At 41.0% G+C, this 17,290-nt stretch overlaps 1 protein-coding gene across 2 annotated transcripts in view; it reads left to right on the forward strand.

The window, feature by feature from the left end:
- The window catches only part of ccdc141 (coiled-coil domain containing 141), a 142,616-nt gene that overhangs the window by 99,166 nt on the left and 26,160 nt on the right, over window positions 1–17,290 (forward strand). For both annotated transcript variants that reach the window (XM_072261776.1, XM_072261777.1), the window contains exons 18-19: window positions 13,310–13,450; window positions 13,561–13,758. In XM_072261776.1, coding sequence (XP_072117877.1) covers window positions 13,310–13,450; window positions 13,561–13,758 — 339 coding nt within the window. The remainder of the gene's footprint in view (window positions 1–13,309; window positions 13,451–13,560; window positions 13,759–17,290) is intronic.

The following is a 17,290-nucleotide window of genomic DNA, read 5'->3' on the forward strand; positions in this document are numbered from 1 at the left end:
TCTCTGCATTTTGAATTCTCTCCCTATGTAAATAATAGTCTGCCTGTTTATTTCTTCCAACAAAGTACATGACCATACACTTTCCAATATTATATTTCATTTGCCACTTCTTTGCCCATTCCCCTAAACTATCTACGTCTCTCTGCAGGCTCTCTGTTTCCTCAACACTACCTGCTCCTCCGCCTATCTTTTTATTTCAGCAAATTTAGCCACAAATCCATTAATCCCATAGTCCAAATCACCAACATACATCATAAAAAGCAGCGATCCCAGTACCGACCCCTTTGGAACTCCATTGGCAGCGGGGAACTCCATTGGTAACTGGCAGCCAGCCAGAATAGGATCCCTTTATTCCCACTCTCTGTTTACTGCTGACCAGCCAATGCTCCAACCATGCTAGTAACTTCCCCGTAATTCCACGGGATCTTATCTTGCTAAGCATCTCATGTGCGGCACATTGTCAAAGGCCTTCTGAAAGTCCAAGTACACCACGTCTACTGCATCTCCTTTGTCTACCCTGCTTGTAATTTCCTCAAAAAATTGCAGTAGGTCAGTCAGGCAGGATTTTATTTTCAGGAACCATGCTGGCTTTGGCCTTTCTTGTCATGTGCCTACAGGTATCCCGTAATCTCATCCCTAACAATCGTTTCCACCGACTTCCCAACCACTGATGTCAGGCTAACAGGTCTATAGTTTCCTTTCTGCTGCTTCCCACCCTTCTTAAATAGCAGAGTAACATTTACAATTTCCCAGTCATCCGGTACAATGCCAGAACCAACTGATTCTTGAAAGATCATTGTTAATGCCTCCGCAATCTCTCCAGCTACTTCCTTCAGAACCTGAGGGTGCATTCCATCAGGTCCAGGAGATTTATCAACCCTCAGACCATTAGCTTCCTGAGCACCTTCTCAGTCGTAATTTTCACTGCATATACTTCACTTCCCTGACACTCTTGAATGTCCAGTATACTGCAGATATCTTCCACTGTGAAGACTTATGCAAAATATGCATTCAGTTCCTCTGCCATCTCTGCGTCTCTCATTATAATGTTTCCAGCGCCATTTTCTATTGCAGTGGTCCCCAACTACCGGGCCACAGACCGATACCGGGCCGCAAAGCATGTGCTACTGGGCCACGAGGAAATGGTATGATTTGGCGATATGAAACGATATGAATCAGCTGCACCTTTCCTCATTCCCTGTCACGCACTGTTAAACTTGAACGCACGCGAGGTCATCAGTGACCCAAGATGTGCAAAGGAATGGGTCCGTGACCCACTTGTGAATGTCCCCGGTGAATCATCCTTGTCTGTGCGGGAAAAAGATCAACTCCTTGAGCTTGCAAATGACAGTGGGCTGAAAAGTATGTTTGACATAACATCTCTGCCGGCATTCTGGATCAAAGTCAAGGCTGAATATCCTGAGATAGCCACGAAAGCACTGAAAACGTTGCTTCCATTTCCAACATCATATCGCTGCGAAGCGGAGTTTTCTGCAATGATTTCTAAATTGCGGAATAGACTGGACATAAGGAACCCCCTTCGAGTATCGCTCTCTCCCATCACCCCTTGATAGGACCGTCTTGTTGCAGGAAAACAAGCCCAGGGCGCCCACTGATTTAGCAATGTTGGTGTGTTGCAATGATTTTATATGTTCATATGAGGAAAATATGTGCTGTGTGTTTAATATCCAAACGTTACTTAAAATGTTATGATGCTATTGACTTATCAATATTCATGCAAGGAAAATATGCACTGTGTGTTTAATATTAAATTCGTTAGATAAACTCTTTTAGAAACAAAATTGAGTGTATTAGCCACTTATAAGTGACGTATAGTTGACTTATCACCTATATTCTGGTTGTGATTAACACCACCGCTCCCCCCCCCCCCCCCCCCACCATCCAGTCCAATCTGCAAGAATATTGTCAATATTAAACCAGTTGGTGGTGCAAAAAAGGTTGGGGACCCCTGTTCTATTGGTCCTATATCTACCCTCAACTCTCTTTTACCCTTTATATATTTAAAAAAAGCTTTTAGTATCTTCTTTGATATTAGTCGCCAGCTTCCTTTCATAATTCATCTTTTCCTTCCTAATGACCTTCTTAGTTTCCTTCTGCAAGTTTTAAAAGCTTCCCAATCCTCTATCTTTCCACTAGCTTTGGCTTCCTTGTATGCCCTCTCTTTAGCTTTTACTTTGGATCTGACTTCACTTGTCAGCCCCGGCAGTGTCCTTCCATTCGAAAATTTCTTCTTATTTGGAATATATCTGTCCTGCACTTCCCTCAGTTTTTGCAGAAACTCCAGCCATTGCTGCTCTGCTGTCCTTCCTGCTTGTGTCCCTTTCCAGTCAAGTTTGGCCAGTTCCCCTGTCATGCCATTGTAATTTCCTTTATTCCACTTGTGATGTGATATTACATTTCCTTTGCTGGTGAATTATTAAGCATGCAGTAAAATGTTATCATACTATTTCTATCAGACACAGAAAATGCAGTTTAATTGCATTTTGTTAGTTTGCTGTTAAGTAACTGGTCTTACTTTCACTGGTATTTCTCTCTCTTAGCTGGTAGAATGAATTGGATAACTGTCCAATCTAAGGGAATTTTTCCTGAATCAACAGAACTCTGGTGGTTACCTCTTAGGGAATCTGCAGTGCTTTTACCTAACTCATGTAAAACAATAACTCCACAATCATCCAGTCTTGGGCTTTATTATTATTTATTATTATTATTTAAGTCAGTGACTTCCTGTTTTTTTAAAATATACAACAAATATGCCATGTTTTTCAACCCTAAATGAATTGAATTGACTTTATTATTTACATCTTCATATACACAAGGAGTAAAAATCTTTATGTTACATCTCCGTCTAAATGTCAGCGAGAATTGGAAGAGCGAATCTGCAGAGAGATAGCAGACAACTGCAGGAAACATAAAGTTGTGATAGTATGGGATTTTAATTTTCCACACATGGATTGGGATTTCCATACTGTTAAAGGTCTAGATGGGTTAGTGTTTGTAAAATGCATTCAGGAAAGTTTTCTAAATCAATATATAGAGGTACCAACTAGAGAGATGCAATATTAGATCTCCTATTAGGAAACGAGTTAGGACTGGTGACGGAAGTGTCTGTAGGGGAACACTTTGTTTCCAGTGATCATAACACCATTAGTTTCAACTTGATCATGGATAAAGATAGATCTGGTCCTCGGGTTGAGATTCTAAACTGGAAAAAGGCCAAATTGGAAGAAATGAGAAAGGATCTAAAAAGCATGGATTGGGATAGGTTGTTCTCCGGCAAGGATGTGATTGGTAAGTGGGAGGCCTTCAAAGGAGAAATTTTGAGAGTGCAGAGCTTGTATGTTCCTGTCAGGATTAAAGGCAAAGTGAATAAGAATAAGGATCCTTGGTTCTCAAGATATATTGGAACTCTGATAAAGAAGAAGAGAGAGATGTATGACATGTATAGGAAACAGGGAGCAAATAAGGTGCTTGAGAAGTATAAGAAGTACGAACAAATATTTAAGAACAAAATCAGGAGGGCTAAAAGACATGAGGTTGCTTTGGCAGTCAAGGTGAAGGATAATCCAAAGAGCTTCTACAGGTATATTAAGAGCTAAAGGATAGTAAGGGATAAAATTGGTCCTCTTGAAGATTAGAGTGGTCGGCTATGTATGGAACCAAAGGAAATGGGGGAGATCTTAAATGTTTTTTTTGTGTCCGTATTTACTAAGGAAACTGGCATGGAGTCAATGGAAATAAGGCAAACAAGTAGTGAGGTCATGGAACCTATACAGATTGAGGAGGAGGAGGTGCTTGCTATCTTAGACCATAAGACCATAAGACAAAGGAGCAGAAGTCGGCCATTCGGCCCATCGAATCTGCTCCCCCATTTTATCATGAGCTGATCCATTCTCCCATTTAGTCCCACTCCCCCACCTCCTCACCATAACCTTTGATGCCCTGGCTACTCAGATACCTATCAATCTCTGCCTTAAATACACCCAATGACTTGGCCTCCACTGCTGCCCGTGGCAACAAATTCCATAGATTCAGCACCCTCTGACTAAAAAGACTTCTTCACATTTCTGTTCTGAATGGGCGCCCTATCTTGAGGCAAATCAGAGTAGATAAATCCCCAGGACCTGACCGGGTATTCCCTCGGTCCTTGAAGGAGACTAGTGTTGAAATTGCGGGGGCCCTGGCAGATATATTTAAAATGTCGGTATCTACAGGTGAGGTGCCGGAGGATTGAAGAATAGCTCATGTTGTTCCATTATTTAAAAAAGGCTCTAAAAGTAATCCAGTAAATTATAGGCCAGTAAGTTTGATGTCGGTAGTAGGTAAATTATTGGAAGGAGTACTAAGAGATAGGATCTACAAGTATTTGGATAGACAGGGACTTATTAGGGAGAATCAACATGGCTTTGTGTATGGTAGGTCATGTTTAACCAATCTATCAGAGTTTTTTGAGGAGTTTACCAGGAAAGTGGATGAAGGGAAGGCAGTGGATGTTGTCTACATGGATTTCAGTAAGGCCTTTGACAAGGTCTCGCATGGAAGGTTAGTTAGGAAGATTCAGTCGCTAGGCATACATGGAGAGGTAGTAAATTAGATAAGACATTGGCTCAATGGAAGAAGCCAGAGAGTGGTAGTGGAGGATTGCTTCTCTGAGTGGAAGCCTGTGACTAGTGGTGTGCCACAGGGATCAGTGCTGGGTCCATTGTTATTTGTCATCTCTATCAATGATCTGGATGATAATGTGGTAAATTAGATCAGCGAATTTGCTGATGATGCAAAGATTGGAGGTGTAGTTGAGAGTGAGGAAGGTTTTCAAAGCTTGCAGAGGGATTTGGATCAATTGGAAAAATGGGCTGAAAAATGGCAGATGGAGTTTAATACAGACAAGTGTGAGGTATTGCACTTTGGAAGGAAAAACCTTACAAGGAAAGAACATACAAGGTAAATGGTAGGGCACTGAGGAGTGTGGTAGAACAGAGGGATCTGGGAATACAGATACAAATTTCCCTAAAAGTGGCATCACAGGCAGATAGGGTCATAAAGAGAGCTTTTGGTACATTGGCCTTTATAAATCAAAGTATTGAGTATAAGAGTTGGAATGTTATGGTGAGGTTGTATAAGGCATTGGTGAGGCCAAATTTGGAGTATTGTGCAGTTTTGGTCACCAAATTACAGGAAGGATATAAATAAGGTTGAAAGAGTGCAGAGGGGTTTACAAAGGTGTTGCCAGGATTTGAGAAACTCAGTTACAGAGAAAGGTTGAATAGGTTAGGACTTTATTCCCTGGAGCGTAGAAGAATGAGGGGAGATTTGATAGAGGTATATAAGATTATGATGGGTATAGATAGAGTGAATGCAAGCAGGCTTTTTCCACTGAGGCAAGGGGAGAAAAAAACCAAAGTACCTGAGTTAAGCGTGAAGGGGGAAAAGTTTGAAGGGAACATTAGGGGGGGGCTTCTTCACACAGAGAGTGGTGGGAGTGTGGAATGAGCTGCCAGATGAAGTGGTAAATGTGGGATCACTTTTAACATTTAAGAAAAACTTGGACAGGTACATGGATGAGGGGTGTTTGGAGGGATATGGTCCAGGTGCAGGTCAGTGGGACTAGGCAGAAAAATGGTTTGGCTCAGCTAAGAAGAGCCAAAAGGCCTGTTTCTGTGCTGTAATGTTCTATGGTTCTATGTGCAATTATAGTAATTTCTAATAAATATTATATACAACAGCCTGTTCCACCTATGACTTAATGGGAGTCAACAGCACAAATAATATCTCTTCCTCAAAGACAATTCATAGAGGTTCACTTCTAGAATGCATGCTTAGCCCACTGCTCTGTTCTCTTTACACCCACAACCAGGTGGCCAAGCACAGCTCAAATGCATCTATAAATTCACAGCTGGCATCATTATTGTTCGCAAAATCTCAGATTGCAATGAGGAGTTGGACAGAGGTGAGATAGATGAGCTGGCTGAGTGTTTCAAATGGTTTAAATAGTTCGATTTCATATCAGAGAATGGATACAGTACACAATCTGAAACTCTTACTCTTCACAGAGACATCCATGAAGACATCTCAAAGAATGAATGATAGTAACATCAGAGCTCCCTCCCCCACACACAAGCAGCAGTAGAAGGGGGGAGAGAGAGAGAGAGAGAGAGAGAGAGAGAGAGAGAGAGAAAGAAAGAAGAGAGAAATGCCAGGCTGCACAAGCAGTCACTGTTTGCAGTTTAGGTCATGGACTCTGACAGAACCCCAGCCACCTTGAAAAGAAAAGAAATACATGAAAAAAAATATGCTGTTTTGTAGGCAAACTGGAGGAAGTCTACAAAAACTGCTGGCGACATCTTTGAGGTATCATAAAACAACTTTGGACTCAATGTCAGCAATACCAAGGAGTTGACTGTGGACTTCAGGAAGGGAAAGTCAGGAGAAAATGCATCTGTTCTCATTGAGGGGTCAACAGTGGAAAGGCTAAGCAGATTCAAGTTCTTGAATTTCAGCATCTTGGAGGATCTATTCTGGGCTCAACATATTGAGGAGACTTGGTATGTCATCAAAAACTCATGCAACTTTTTCCAGATGTACAGTACAGTGGAGAGCATTCAGACTGGTTGCATTGCAGCCTGGTATGGAGTCTGGACAGGATTGCAAGAGTCTGCAAAGGGTTATGGACTTAGCAACTCCATCACGGGCACAACCTCCTCACAATGAAAGACATCTTCAAGAGGCAGAGGTTCAGGAAGCCAGCATCCATCACTAGGGACCTCACAGTTCATGACATACCCTCTTCTTATTATTGCCATCAGGAAGGAAGTATAACACAACAATTCAGAAACAGCTTCTTCCCCTGTATCATCATATTTCTCAATGGTCCATGAACATGACCTCATTATTCCTTATTTTGCACTATTTATTTAATTTGTAATCTATAGTAATCTTATATCTTTTTACTGCACTGCTGCCACACAACAACAAATTCCATGTCATATAAGACAGTGGCAATAAACCTGATTCTGATTCATACTAAGTTAGTCTGGTGCAAGTTCCGTGACCCTTTGATTTCAATGAGAATCACAGGAATATGGATGAGGAGGCAAAAGAGAGGGAAATCTCTGTTTTAAAAAATAGATTTTGCTTTAGTTTCTACTTTTTCAGTATTTGTAGGGGTTGTTTGTGCATGTAATTAACTTTTATTTTTAAGTATAAACCTATAAGCTCCACACAGGTGGTCAGAATTGGACTAGAAGTGTGAAACAGCAGCATTACCTGCGGTACCGTTGATTTGTCTCTAAAGATGAACCTCTATCCTACTCTTCATGTTCAGTTTTGTCTTTATTTTTGTAGGTGTATGCAAGCAGAATTCTTAATTATTACAACATGGAGGGCCAATAGGACAATGTCATGAGTTCCCTTCCCTGCCCTCTTTATTTACATGCAACCCTGCAATTTATGCACCTAGCTTCCCTTTGATTTGTTCTGGTATTTACATGTACTAAAGGAGGATTTACAATAGCTAATTAGCCCAGGGCTCCCCAACCTTTTTTGCACTGCGGACCGGTTTAATATTGACAATATTCTTGCGGAGCGGCCGACCGGGGTGGGGGGGAGGGGTAGGGTTGCCAACAGACAAGAGTAGAGCCAAATACGTTGTTTACCCAAAAGACTACAATGACCATGAAGCCTTGCGCGGGCACCAATGTGCATGCGCGTTGTGACCAGCTGCTCACCTCCCCCACGAAGCAAATCCTTTTTGGCGATTCTGTTCGTGGGGGTGGGTGTTAATCACTACCGGAATATAGGTGATAAGTGGGTAATACGCTCAATTTTGTTTCTAAAAGGGTTTATCTAACGAATTTAATATTAAACACCGAGCGCATATTTTCCTCGCACAGATATAATGATAAGTCAATTATCAGGGGAGCTTGAAGTAAGTGTTGAACGAACTTCCAGTAGAAATGGCAGAAGCAGGTTCGATATGATAATTTAAAGAAAAATTGGATAGGTATATGGACAGGAAAGGAATGGAGGGTTATGGGCTGAGTGCAGGTCGGTGGGACTAGGTGAGAGTAGCGCTCGGCACAGACTAGAAGGGCCGAGATGGCATGTTTCCGTGCTGGAATTGTTATATGGTTATATAAGTAAGTCAATAGCATCATAACATTTTAAGCAACGTTTGGATATTAAACACACAGCACATATTTTCCCCGTATGAATATATAAAATCATTGCAACACACCAATATCGTTGAATCAGTGGGAGCCCTGGGCTTGTTTTCCTGCAACAAGACGGTCCTATCGAGGGGTGATGGGAGACAGCAATACTCGAAGGGGGTTCTTTATGTCCAGTCTATTCCGCAGTTTAGTTTTCGTTGCATTCATTGCAGAAAACTCCGCTTCGCAGAAAAATGTTGGAAATGGAAGCAACGTTTTCAATGCTTTTGTGGCTATCTCAGGATATTTAGCCTTGACTTTGATCCAAAATGCTGACAGAGATGTTATGTCAAACGTACTTTTCAGCCCGTCGTCACTTGCAAGCTTGAGGAGTTGATCGCCTTCCCGCCCTGACATGGATGACGCGCGGGTCATGACTTCGCATGTGTAATGGGTGATCAGTGACCATGACAGGGAATGAGGAAAGGTGCAGCTGACTCATATCGCCAAATCATATCGCTTCCTCGCGGCCCGGTAGCGCATGCTCTGCGACCCGGTACTGGTCCGCGGCCCGGTGGTTGGGGACCGCTGAATTAGCCTACCAGTGCATCTTTCGATGCAGACGGAAAAAGAACAACCTGGTGGAAATCAGGGGAGAATGGTAATGAGGAAAATTTGTCTATTCCACATAGATAGCATCTGTGATCAGGATTGAATCCTGGTCCCTGTATTTGGAAGGCTGTTGGGCCACTAGGCCACAATTTCTACATTTCCTATAGTATAAAGTGTGACTTACATAACTATCTAACATGGATATCCTCCTTGTTGTTAAGTGTTAACTATCGACTCTTGGCGACCCTATGGATAGTTGCCCTAAATGAGCTTCAACCCTCACAAAGGTTAATAACGTTGCATTCACAACTGTCCTTATTGTGTCCAGCCACCTGATTGGCAGCCTTCCTCTCTTCCATTCTCCTTCCATCTTGCCGAGCATGATATCCTTTCCCAGGAAGCTGTTTCCTTGCATGACGTGCCCAAAGAACAAAAGGCTGAGTCTTGTCAAGTCTCTCCAGAGAGAGACTTGGTTTGATATTGTTGAAGACCTATGAGAGGTCCATGAGATATGTAGTATTTTGTCCAGCACCACAGTTCAAAGGCGTTGATACGCTTCCTATCTTTCTTTACCATCCAACTTTCACATCCGTATAATATCGATGATAACACCATCACCTGCAATAGTGGAATCATAGTATGTAGAGATAGATTCCTGTTCCCAAGGATCTTCTCTAAATCCTTCATGGCTGCTCTGCCAAGGGCAATTCTTAATTGGATTTCTTGACTGCTTGCCACTTCAGAGTTAATCATTGATTCTAGCAAGCTGAAACTGTCAACCAGTTGAATTTCCTCTCCACTGAGATTGAAATTGGTTATGCTGCCTGTAGTCATAATCTTAGTCTTCTTCAGATTAAGATGCAGACCCATCTTGAGGCTATGTTCCTTGATGTTGGTTAGCAGCTGCTTCAGGTCTTCTTCATTTTCAGCCAGTATTGTCGTGTCATCAGCATGATGAAGGTTATTGATGGTTCTGCCACCAAATCTCACCCCTTGATTCTCCTCGTATACTCCTCCTTCTCTGAAGATTAATTAGGTGTGTAAATTAAATAGGCAGGGGTAGAGAATACAGCCATGTCACGCCCTTTTATGGATGCTGAACCATTCTGTTTTTCCTGTTCCCATTTGAACTGCTACTTCTTGATTGATATAAAGATTGCGCATAAGGATGATCAAATGTTCCAGTACGGCCAGGTGTCTTAATGTGATCCATAGTTTGTCATGATCGACACAGTCGAAGGCCTTGCTGTGGTCAATAAAGCACATATAGATGTCCTTCTGGTATTCTGTATTCTCCTCACCTGTAAAATAAACTGAAAAAGTAAAGCAAATATTTATACTCCAATGTGATTATATTCAAAAATCTCATAATAATCTGGCTCTTGGTTCTTAAATAACTGTGGAATAGAGGAGATTTTTTTTTAACTGGCTTATCAGGTAGCAAGTTCCTTCAATCTGGACTGGGCTAATTTCTCAGATTAATAGAGAATATTTAAGATTTTTGGCTTTGACAGCATCCTCAAGTTTCATTTTGTAACTTTAAGATTTGTAAAATTGAGCCTTTAAGTGCGGGGTATCTGATGTGCAGAAATGTACAAAGGGCTGCTGGAAGGGTGCAGCAGCTTGTATTTTTGGTTAATTACACCCAATTCAAAATGCAGGTAACCTATTGTGTGCCTATTGGTTGGCAAAATGCAGGTAACATACTGTGTGCCTATTGGTTGGCAAAATGCAGGTAACATATTGTGTGCCACTTGGTTGGCAAAATGCAGGTAACCTATTGTGTGCCTATTGGTTGGCAAAATGCAGGTAACATACTGTGTGCCACTTGGTTGGCAAAATGCAGGTAACGTATTGTGTGCCTATTGGTTGGCAAAATGCAGGTAACATACTGTGTGCCTATTGGTTACCAAAATGCAGGTAACATACTGTGTGCCTATTGGTTAGCAAAATGCAGGTAACATATTGTGTGCCACTTGATTGGCAAAATGCAGGTAACAGATTGTGTGCCTATTGGTTGGCAAATGGAGGTAACATATTGTGTGCCTATTGGTTGGCAAAATGCAGGTAACATACTGTGTGCCTATTGGTTGGCAATATGCAGGCAAGCCTGTTATTCACCAGCCACAGAAGTGATTATGTTCAGATGCAAAATAAAGCATACAGAGACATCACCTGCTCCTGTTCTGTCATACTCTATGACTCTATAAGAGATGTTCTCAATAATGAGATATGAAGAAGGAAATACTTATGCTTAATTTATGTTTAAATTCTTTGACTGTGACATATATTGAAGGTCAAAGAACGTAACACAATATTATTTTGTCCACAAAATCTGGCTGATTTGTATTTCCTAATTTGAAATCTAAACACTTGTGTTGGTAGTTCAGGACTATGACAACGGTATTAAAAAGCTGAATGTTAGAAAAGCTTTATAAATGTTATTTAAACCACATGGGTTGGAGGTTTAAGCAAATGGTGGCAAAGGCTCTATCAACAGCTGTGATATGACAATTATGCTTAGGAACAGACACTTCCAGAATGAAGGTAAAATTGAACCAACAAACATAACCTACTGAACTAGTCATCAGAAAATATTCGATATAGAGAGAATATTGGCCTAACTTGGACACTTAGTTGGTAAAATTCTTGTGAAATAAAAACTGAAGCCATCTCAGAGACTGCATTACAAGTGGTGTCAGTATCATGGGATTTAAAAGAAGCTGGTGACTTTAAACCTATAAAAAGATGTGGTGTTGGGTCATCGAGAACAGCTGTCTCTCTTTGACATGAGTCTGAATTATAATGGCGTGATTTTCATGCTAATGAATATGTATTTCTAGAGATGTATTTCAGTATTGAAAGTCAAACCTTAAACAAGAAATAATATCAATAATGAATTAAACTACCCAATTTCTGGAGAACTAAATTTTAAGTTTAATTCAGTAATACACATATCGACATAAATATAAACTATAGTTTAGATTGAGCACAGTAACATTGAGGCTGTTTCCTCACTTCACTGAATTCCTTGTGTGAAATTAATAACCACAAGGAAAGGGAAAACAATTGCATGTCCTGCATCTTCCGATAGGGAAATAATTATCTCTGCATTTTATTCTCTCATCATTGAACAGGGTACCCACTAATATCTAGGTATTAGAATATTGCTTGTCTGGAGAAACCATTGGATAGAAGGGGAGACATTAGCTGGTGGATAATCTGTATACAAGAAAATGCAAGAGTTATCAATTTACCTTCTATTAATTTAAAAGACATCTTTGAAAATACTATTCAAATCAATTACTTTTTTCAAATTCGTGGATAGAATTGTTGGACAATAATATCACAAAATCATCCATTTATCTTAATGGCCTTTTCCCAGTCATGGGTTAGGATAATTTCAAACAAGTATGGTCAGTACTTTTACACCATCCTCCCACATGGAGAGTCAGAAATTACTCAGGTCCATTTAATTTGGTTCTGCAATCATCATATCTCAGAACAAAGAGGCCAAGATCATCTACAAAATTGCATCGGGGTACAGTTATGTCCTCTGGTGCTAGCAAAAGGAGCCAATCTCCAGAGAAATAATTTCAGGCTGTAGGATGATGCCTTCAGATACATTCCAATTTAGGGATGAGTCAAATCATTCAAATTGAAGTGGGATGCAATCATTGGGATAATTGTTGAGAAAAATATTTCTGTTCCTTTGATTATTCCTTGCATTTACTAAAGAACCTTAATCAAATAGGCTGCCTGAAATATGATGTTGCCAAATTTGTCATTAGAACCAAAGCCTGCAAAGATCAGGAACAAGCTATCCTACTGCTGTGAGTGGTTTGCACTTATTTTACCTATAAAAGAGAAACAATATATGCTTTCTACCCCAATATGATGATGAAGTATTTTCCATTGTGGCAAAGGTTTAAATGACTGATTAAAAATTCCTGAAATACATGCGGTTTTCTCCACCCTTTAATGCATTATAACTTTTCCTTGCAGAGCAAGAAAATATCTTCCAACCGTCGTGATGCAATGATTGATTTGATTATTTTACAACAGCTGACATTGGCACTCGTTGGTATAGAGTAGCAAATTTCCTTGCCTGTGACCTAGGCCACTGCATTTGGTTCCTAGGCTGGAAATGAGCTGACAGTGCTTCTGTCATACCCTGTGCCTCTGTCAATCCATTTCAAAGGAAGGCTCACAAAGCAGTAAATGTTCTTACAAAGTTCGTAGATAGATGACGGTAAATTGAATAAACTTCTGCACTGCATTGAAAACTAAGGCTACAATATTTATTGTTGGTACCATTAAATGCTTTATTTGTCCTATGACAAAGCATTGTTCTTCCAATTAAGTAATAAATGAAGCTGCCTATTAAATAAGCTGACTTCTTTCTGACTGCAGTTATCATTTATATAATTATCATTCCCCTGAAGGTATCAAGGATATTCAGATGTGATTCTTTAAAATTATACTTTAGAGTCAAGATAAGTAAATAATCTTGTCAAAATATTTATTTGAAGTTAAAAGAATCCTATAAAGACCTCAAGAGGAAGTTTAACAACTTGAAATTCAATCATCTGAAAAAAAAAGAAAAATTTTGCAATCTGAAGGTCTCCAGGACTCAAGTCCAGCAAGTTGAAATGTACATTGAAAGAATTAAGGTAAAACAGTATACCTACTTTCAATGACCGAACATAATCATTTGGTGCAACTGCACCCTCTGATTGTTGTACATGTACATTAGCTGATATCTATATTTTTCTGTATTAAGAACTTCAAAAAGAAAATGCTTCAGTGTGCGACAAAAGTCAATAAAGCTCTTGAAATATGCACGAACAAAGCAGAAGTAAATTCACTTGAAGAATCCCTGAATGAATTACAGAGGGATTTTAATGAACTTAACAAGACAGTAGAGGAATACAAACAAAACATGGACATGACTGTACATTTACAAAAGGCAATGGAAGAGGTAGGCAATGTATTTGAATGTACTCAATAAATTTAACTATAGTATGTTCTTTACATCTAATTTTTGCTTGTGTAACTAATTGCAAGTGAAAAACATGTACATACATTTGAAATGACCTTTGGCTGTTTCAATAGTCCTGGCATAGATGGAACACATTATTTAGTCATAGTCATACTTTATTGATCCCGAGGGAAATTGGTTTTGGTTATAGTTGCACCATAAGTAATTAAATAGTAATAAAACCATAAATAGTTAAATAGTAATATGTAAATTATGCCAGGAAATACATCCAGGACCAGCCTATTGGCTCAGGGTGTATGACCCTCCAAGGGAGGAGTTGTAAAGTTTGATGGCCATAGGCAGGAATGACTTCCTATGATGCTCTGTGTTGCATCTCGGTGGAATGAGTCTCTGGCTGAATGTACTCCTGTGCCCAACCAGTACATTATGTAGTGGATGGGAGACATTGTCCAAGATGGCATGCAACTTGGACAGCATCCTCTTTTCAGACACGACCGTCAGAGAGTCCAGTTCCATCCCCACAACATCACTGGCCATTTAGGTGTGGAAATAATACCATTATTTCATTTTTACAAATATGGGAAAGGGATTAAACAGCCATTGCAGAGTACACCTGTGCTAACACCCTCAACAACAGGTATACAGTACCACTTTAGATGCTGTTGGGGATGAGGGTTGAGGAATTACCTAGCAGAGAAAAGTCATGGCGGTCAGGTCTCTGGCACTGAGTCTGGCTCTGTGATTCAGAAGGGAAGGGGCCAGAAGAAGTGAGCTGTGGTGATAGGGAATTATTAGTTGGGGGAACAGAAAGGAGGTTCTGTGGACTAGAAGGAGTTTCCTGGGTGGTATGTTGCCTCCTGGGTGCCAGGGGACAGAATATCTTGGATCAAGTCCTCAGCATTCTTAAGTGGGAGGGTGAACAGCCAGAGGTTGTGGTCCATGTAGGTACCAATGAAAAAGGTAGGAAGAGTGATAAGATTCTGCAAAGTGAGTTCAGGGAGTTAGGTGCTAAGCTAACGTGCAGGACCTTTCAGGGTTTGATCTCAGGATTGCTACCTGTGCCACGTGCTAGTGAGGCCAGAAATAGGAAGATTATACAGTTTAACAAGTGGTGAAGGAGGTCATGTAGGAGGTAGGGCATAAGACTTTTGGATCAATGGGCTTTCTTTCAGGGAAGGTGGGACGGTTTGCACCTGATCTGGAGGGGGTCTAATATCCCAGCAGGAAGGTTTGCTAGTGCTACACGAGGGTGGGGGTTTAAACCAGAGTTGCAGGGGGATGGGAACCAGAAGCCTAGAACAAGCTAGTGGAGAGCTTGTGGAGACAGATGTTGTTATGACCTCAAACAAAGTCAGAAATCAAAACTCAAAACTAGTGTTCCGAGCTGCATATGTTTCAATGCAAGAAGTATCATAGGAAAGGCATATGAGTTCAGGGTGTGGATTAACACCTGGAATTATGATATTGCAGCCATTAGTGAAATTTGGTTGCAGGAGGGGCAGGGCTGGCAGCATGAGGGATTGAAGGAGGAAGGGTGGTGTTACTAGTCAAGGAAAATGTCATGGCAGTGCTCAGCCAGGGTAGACTGGGGGACTCATCTAGTGAGGCATTATGGGTGGAACTGAGCAATACAAAAGTTAGACCACGTTATGGAGCTATATTACAGACAACCCAGCAGTCCGTGGGATTTAGAGGCACGGATTCAGAGAGATCTCAGACCGTTGTAAGAAACATAAGATTGTTATAGTAGGTGATTTTAACTCTCCACAGATTGACTGGGACTCCCATACTGTAAAAGGACAAGATGGAATCAAGTTTGTCAAATGTGTTCAGGGAAGTATTCTTGATCAGTACATAGAAGTCCCAATGGGAGAGTGTGCAATACTTGATCTCCTATTAGGGAATGAGACAAGGCAGGTGATAGTAGATTGTGTAGGAGAACACTTTGCATCTAGTGATCACAATGCCATTAGTTTTTAAAAGTAAATACACAAAAAGGTAAGTCTGGTCCATGGACTGAGATTCTAAAGTGGAGAAAGGCCAGTTTTGATGGTACCAGAAAGGATCTAGCAAGTGTGGATTGGGACAGTTGTTTTCTGGCAAAGGTGTACTAAGTAAGTGAAAGGCCTTCAAAAGAGAAATTTTGAGAGTACAAAGCTTGTGTGGGCCCATCAGATAAAGATAACAGGTGAAGGGAACCTTGGTTTTCAAGAGATATTGAGACTCCAGTTAAGAAAAAAAGGAGGTGCATTGCAGGTATAGGCGGGTAGGAACAAATGAGGTGCATAAAGCATATTATAAGAAATGCAAAAGAACACTGAAGAAAGAAACCAGGAGGGCTAAAAGAAGGCTTGAGGTTGCCTCAGCAGACAAGGTTGATGGAGAATCCTAAGGGATTTTATATATATGTTAAGAGCAAAAGGATAGCAAAGGACGCAATTGGTCCTCTGGGGGATGAGAGTGGTAATCCATGCATGGAGTCAAAAGAGATGGGGGAGATCTTAAATGCATTTTTTGCATCTGTATTTACTCAGGAGAAGGAAACAGCCAACATCGTGGACTTTATACATATTACTGAGGAGGAGGTGTTTGCTGTCTTGAGGCAAATTAGGCTGTATAAATCCCCAGGGCCTGACAAGGTGTGAAATACAATGTTGGGAAATGCATAGTCATGCACTTTGGTAGTAGAAATAAGTGTACAGAATACTTTCTAAACGGGGAGAAAATCCAAGAATCTGAGGTGCAGAGGAACTTGAGCATCCTTGTCCAGAACACCCTGAAGGTTAACTTGCAGGCTGAGTCGGTGATGAGGAAGGCAGATGCCATGTTAGCATTCATTTTGAGGGGGCTAGAATACAAGAGCAAGGATGTGATGCTGAGGCTTTATAAGACACCGGTGAGGCCTCACCTTGAGTATTGTGAACAGTTTTGGGCCCCTCATCTTAGAAAAGATGTGCTGGCATTGGAGAGGGTCCAGAGGAGGTTCACAAGGATGATTCCAGGAATGAAAGGGCTATCATATGAGGAACATTTGATAGCTCTAGGTCTGTACTCGCTGGAATTCAGAAGGATGAGGGGGGAAATCGCATTGAAACATTTTGAATGTTAAAAGGCCTGGACATAGTAGATGTGGAAAGGATGTTTCCCATGGTGGGAGAGTTTAGGACAAGAGGGCACAGCCTCAGGATAGAGGAGCACCCTTTCAAAACAGAGATGCAGAGAAATTTCTTTAGCCAAACGATGGTGAACTTGTGGAATTTGTTGCCACATGCAGCTGTGGAGGCCAGGTCATTGGGTGTATTTAAGGCAGAGATTGATAGGTTCTTGATTGGACATGGCATCAAATGTTATAGGGAGAAGGCCGGGAACTGGGGTTGAGGAGGAGATGGAAAAAAAGGATCAGCCATGATTGAATGGTGGAGCAGACTCAATGGGCCAGGTGGCCTAATTTTGCTCCTATGTCTTATGGTCTTAGATCCTGCAGGAGGCAAGTGCAGAAATTGCTGGGGCT

The sequence above is a fragment of the Mobula birostris genome, chromosome 6, assembly GCF_030028105.1.
Source record: "Mobula birostris isolate sMobBir1 chromosome 6, sMobBir1.hap1, whole genome shotgun sequence".
Classification (NCBI taxonomy): domain Eukaryota; kingdom Metazoa; phylum Chordata; class Chondrichthyes; order Myliobatiformes; family Myliobatidae; genus Mobula; species Mobula birostris.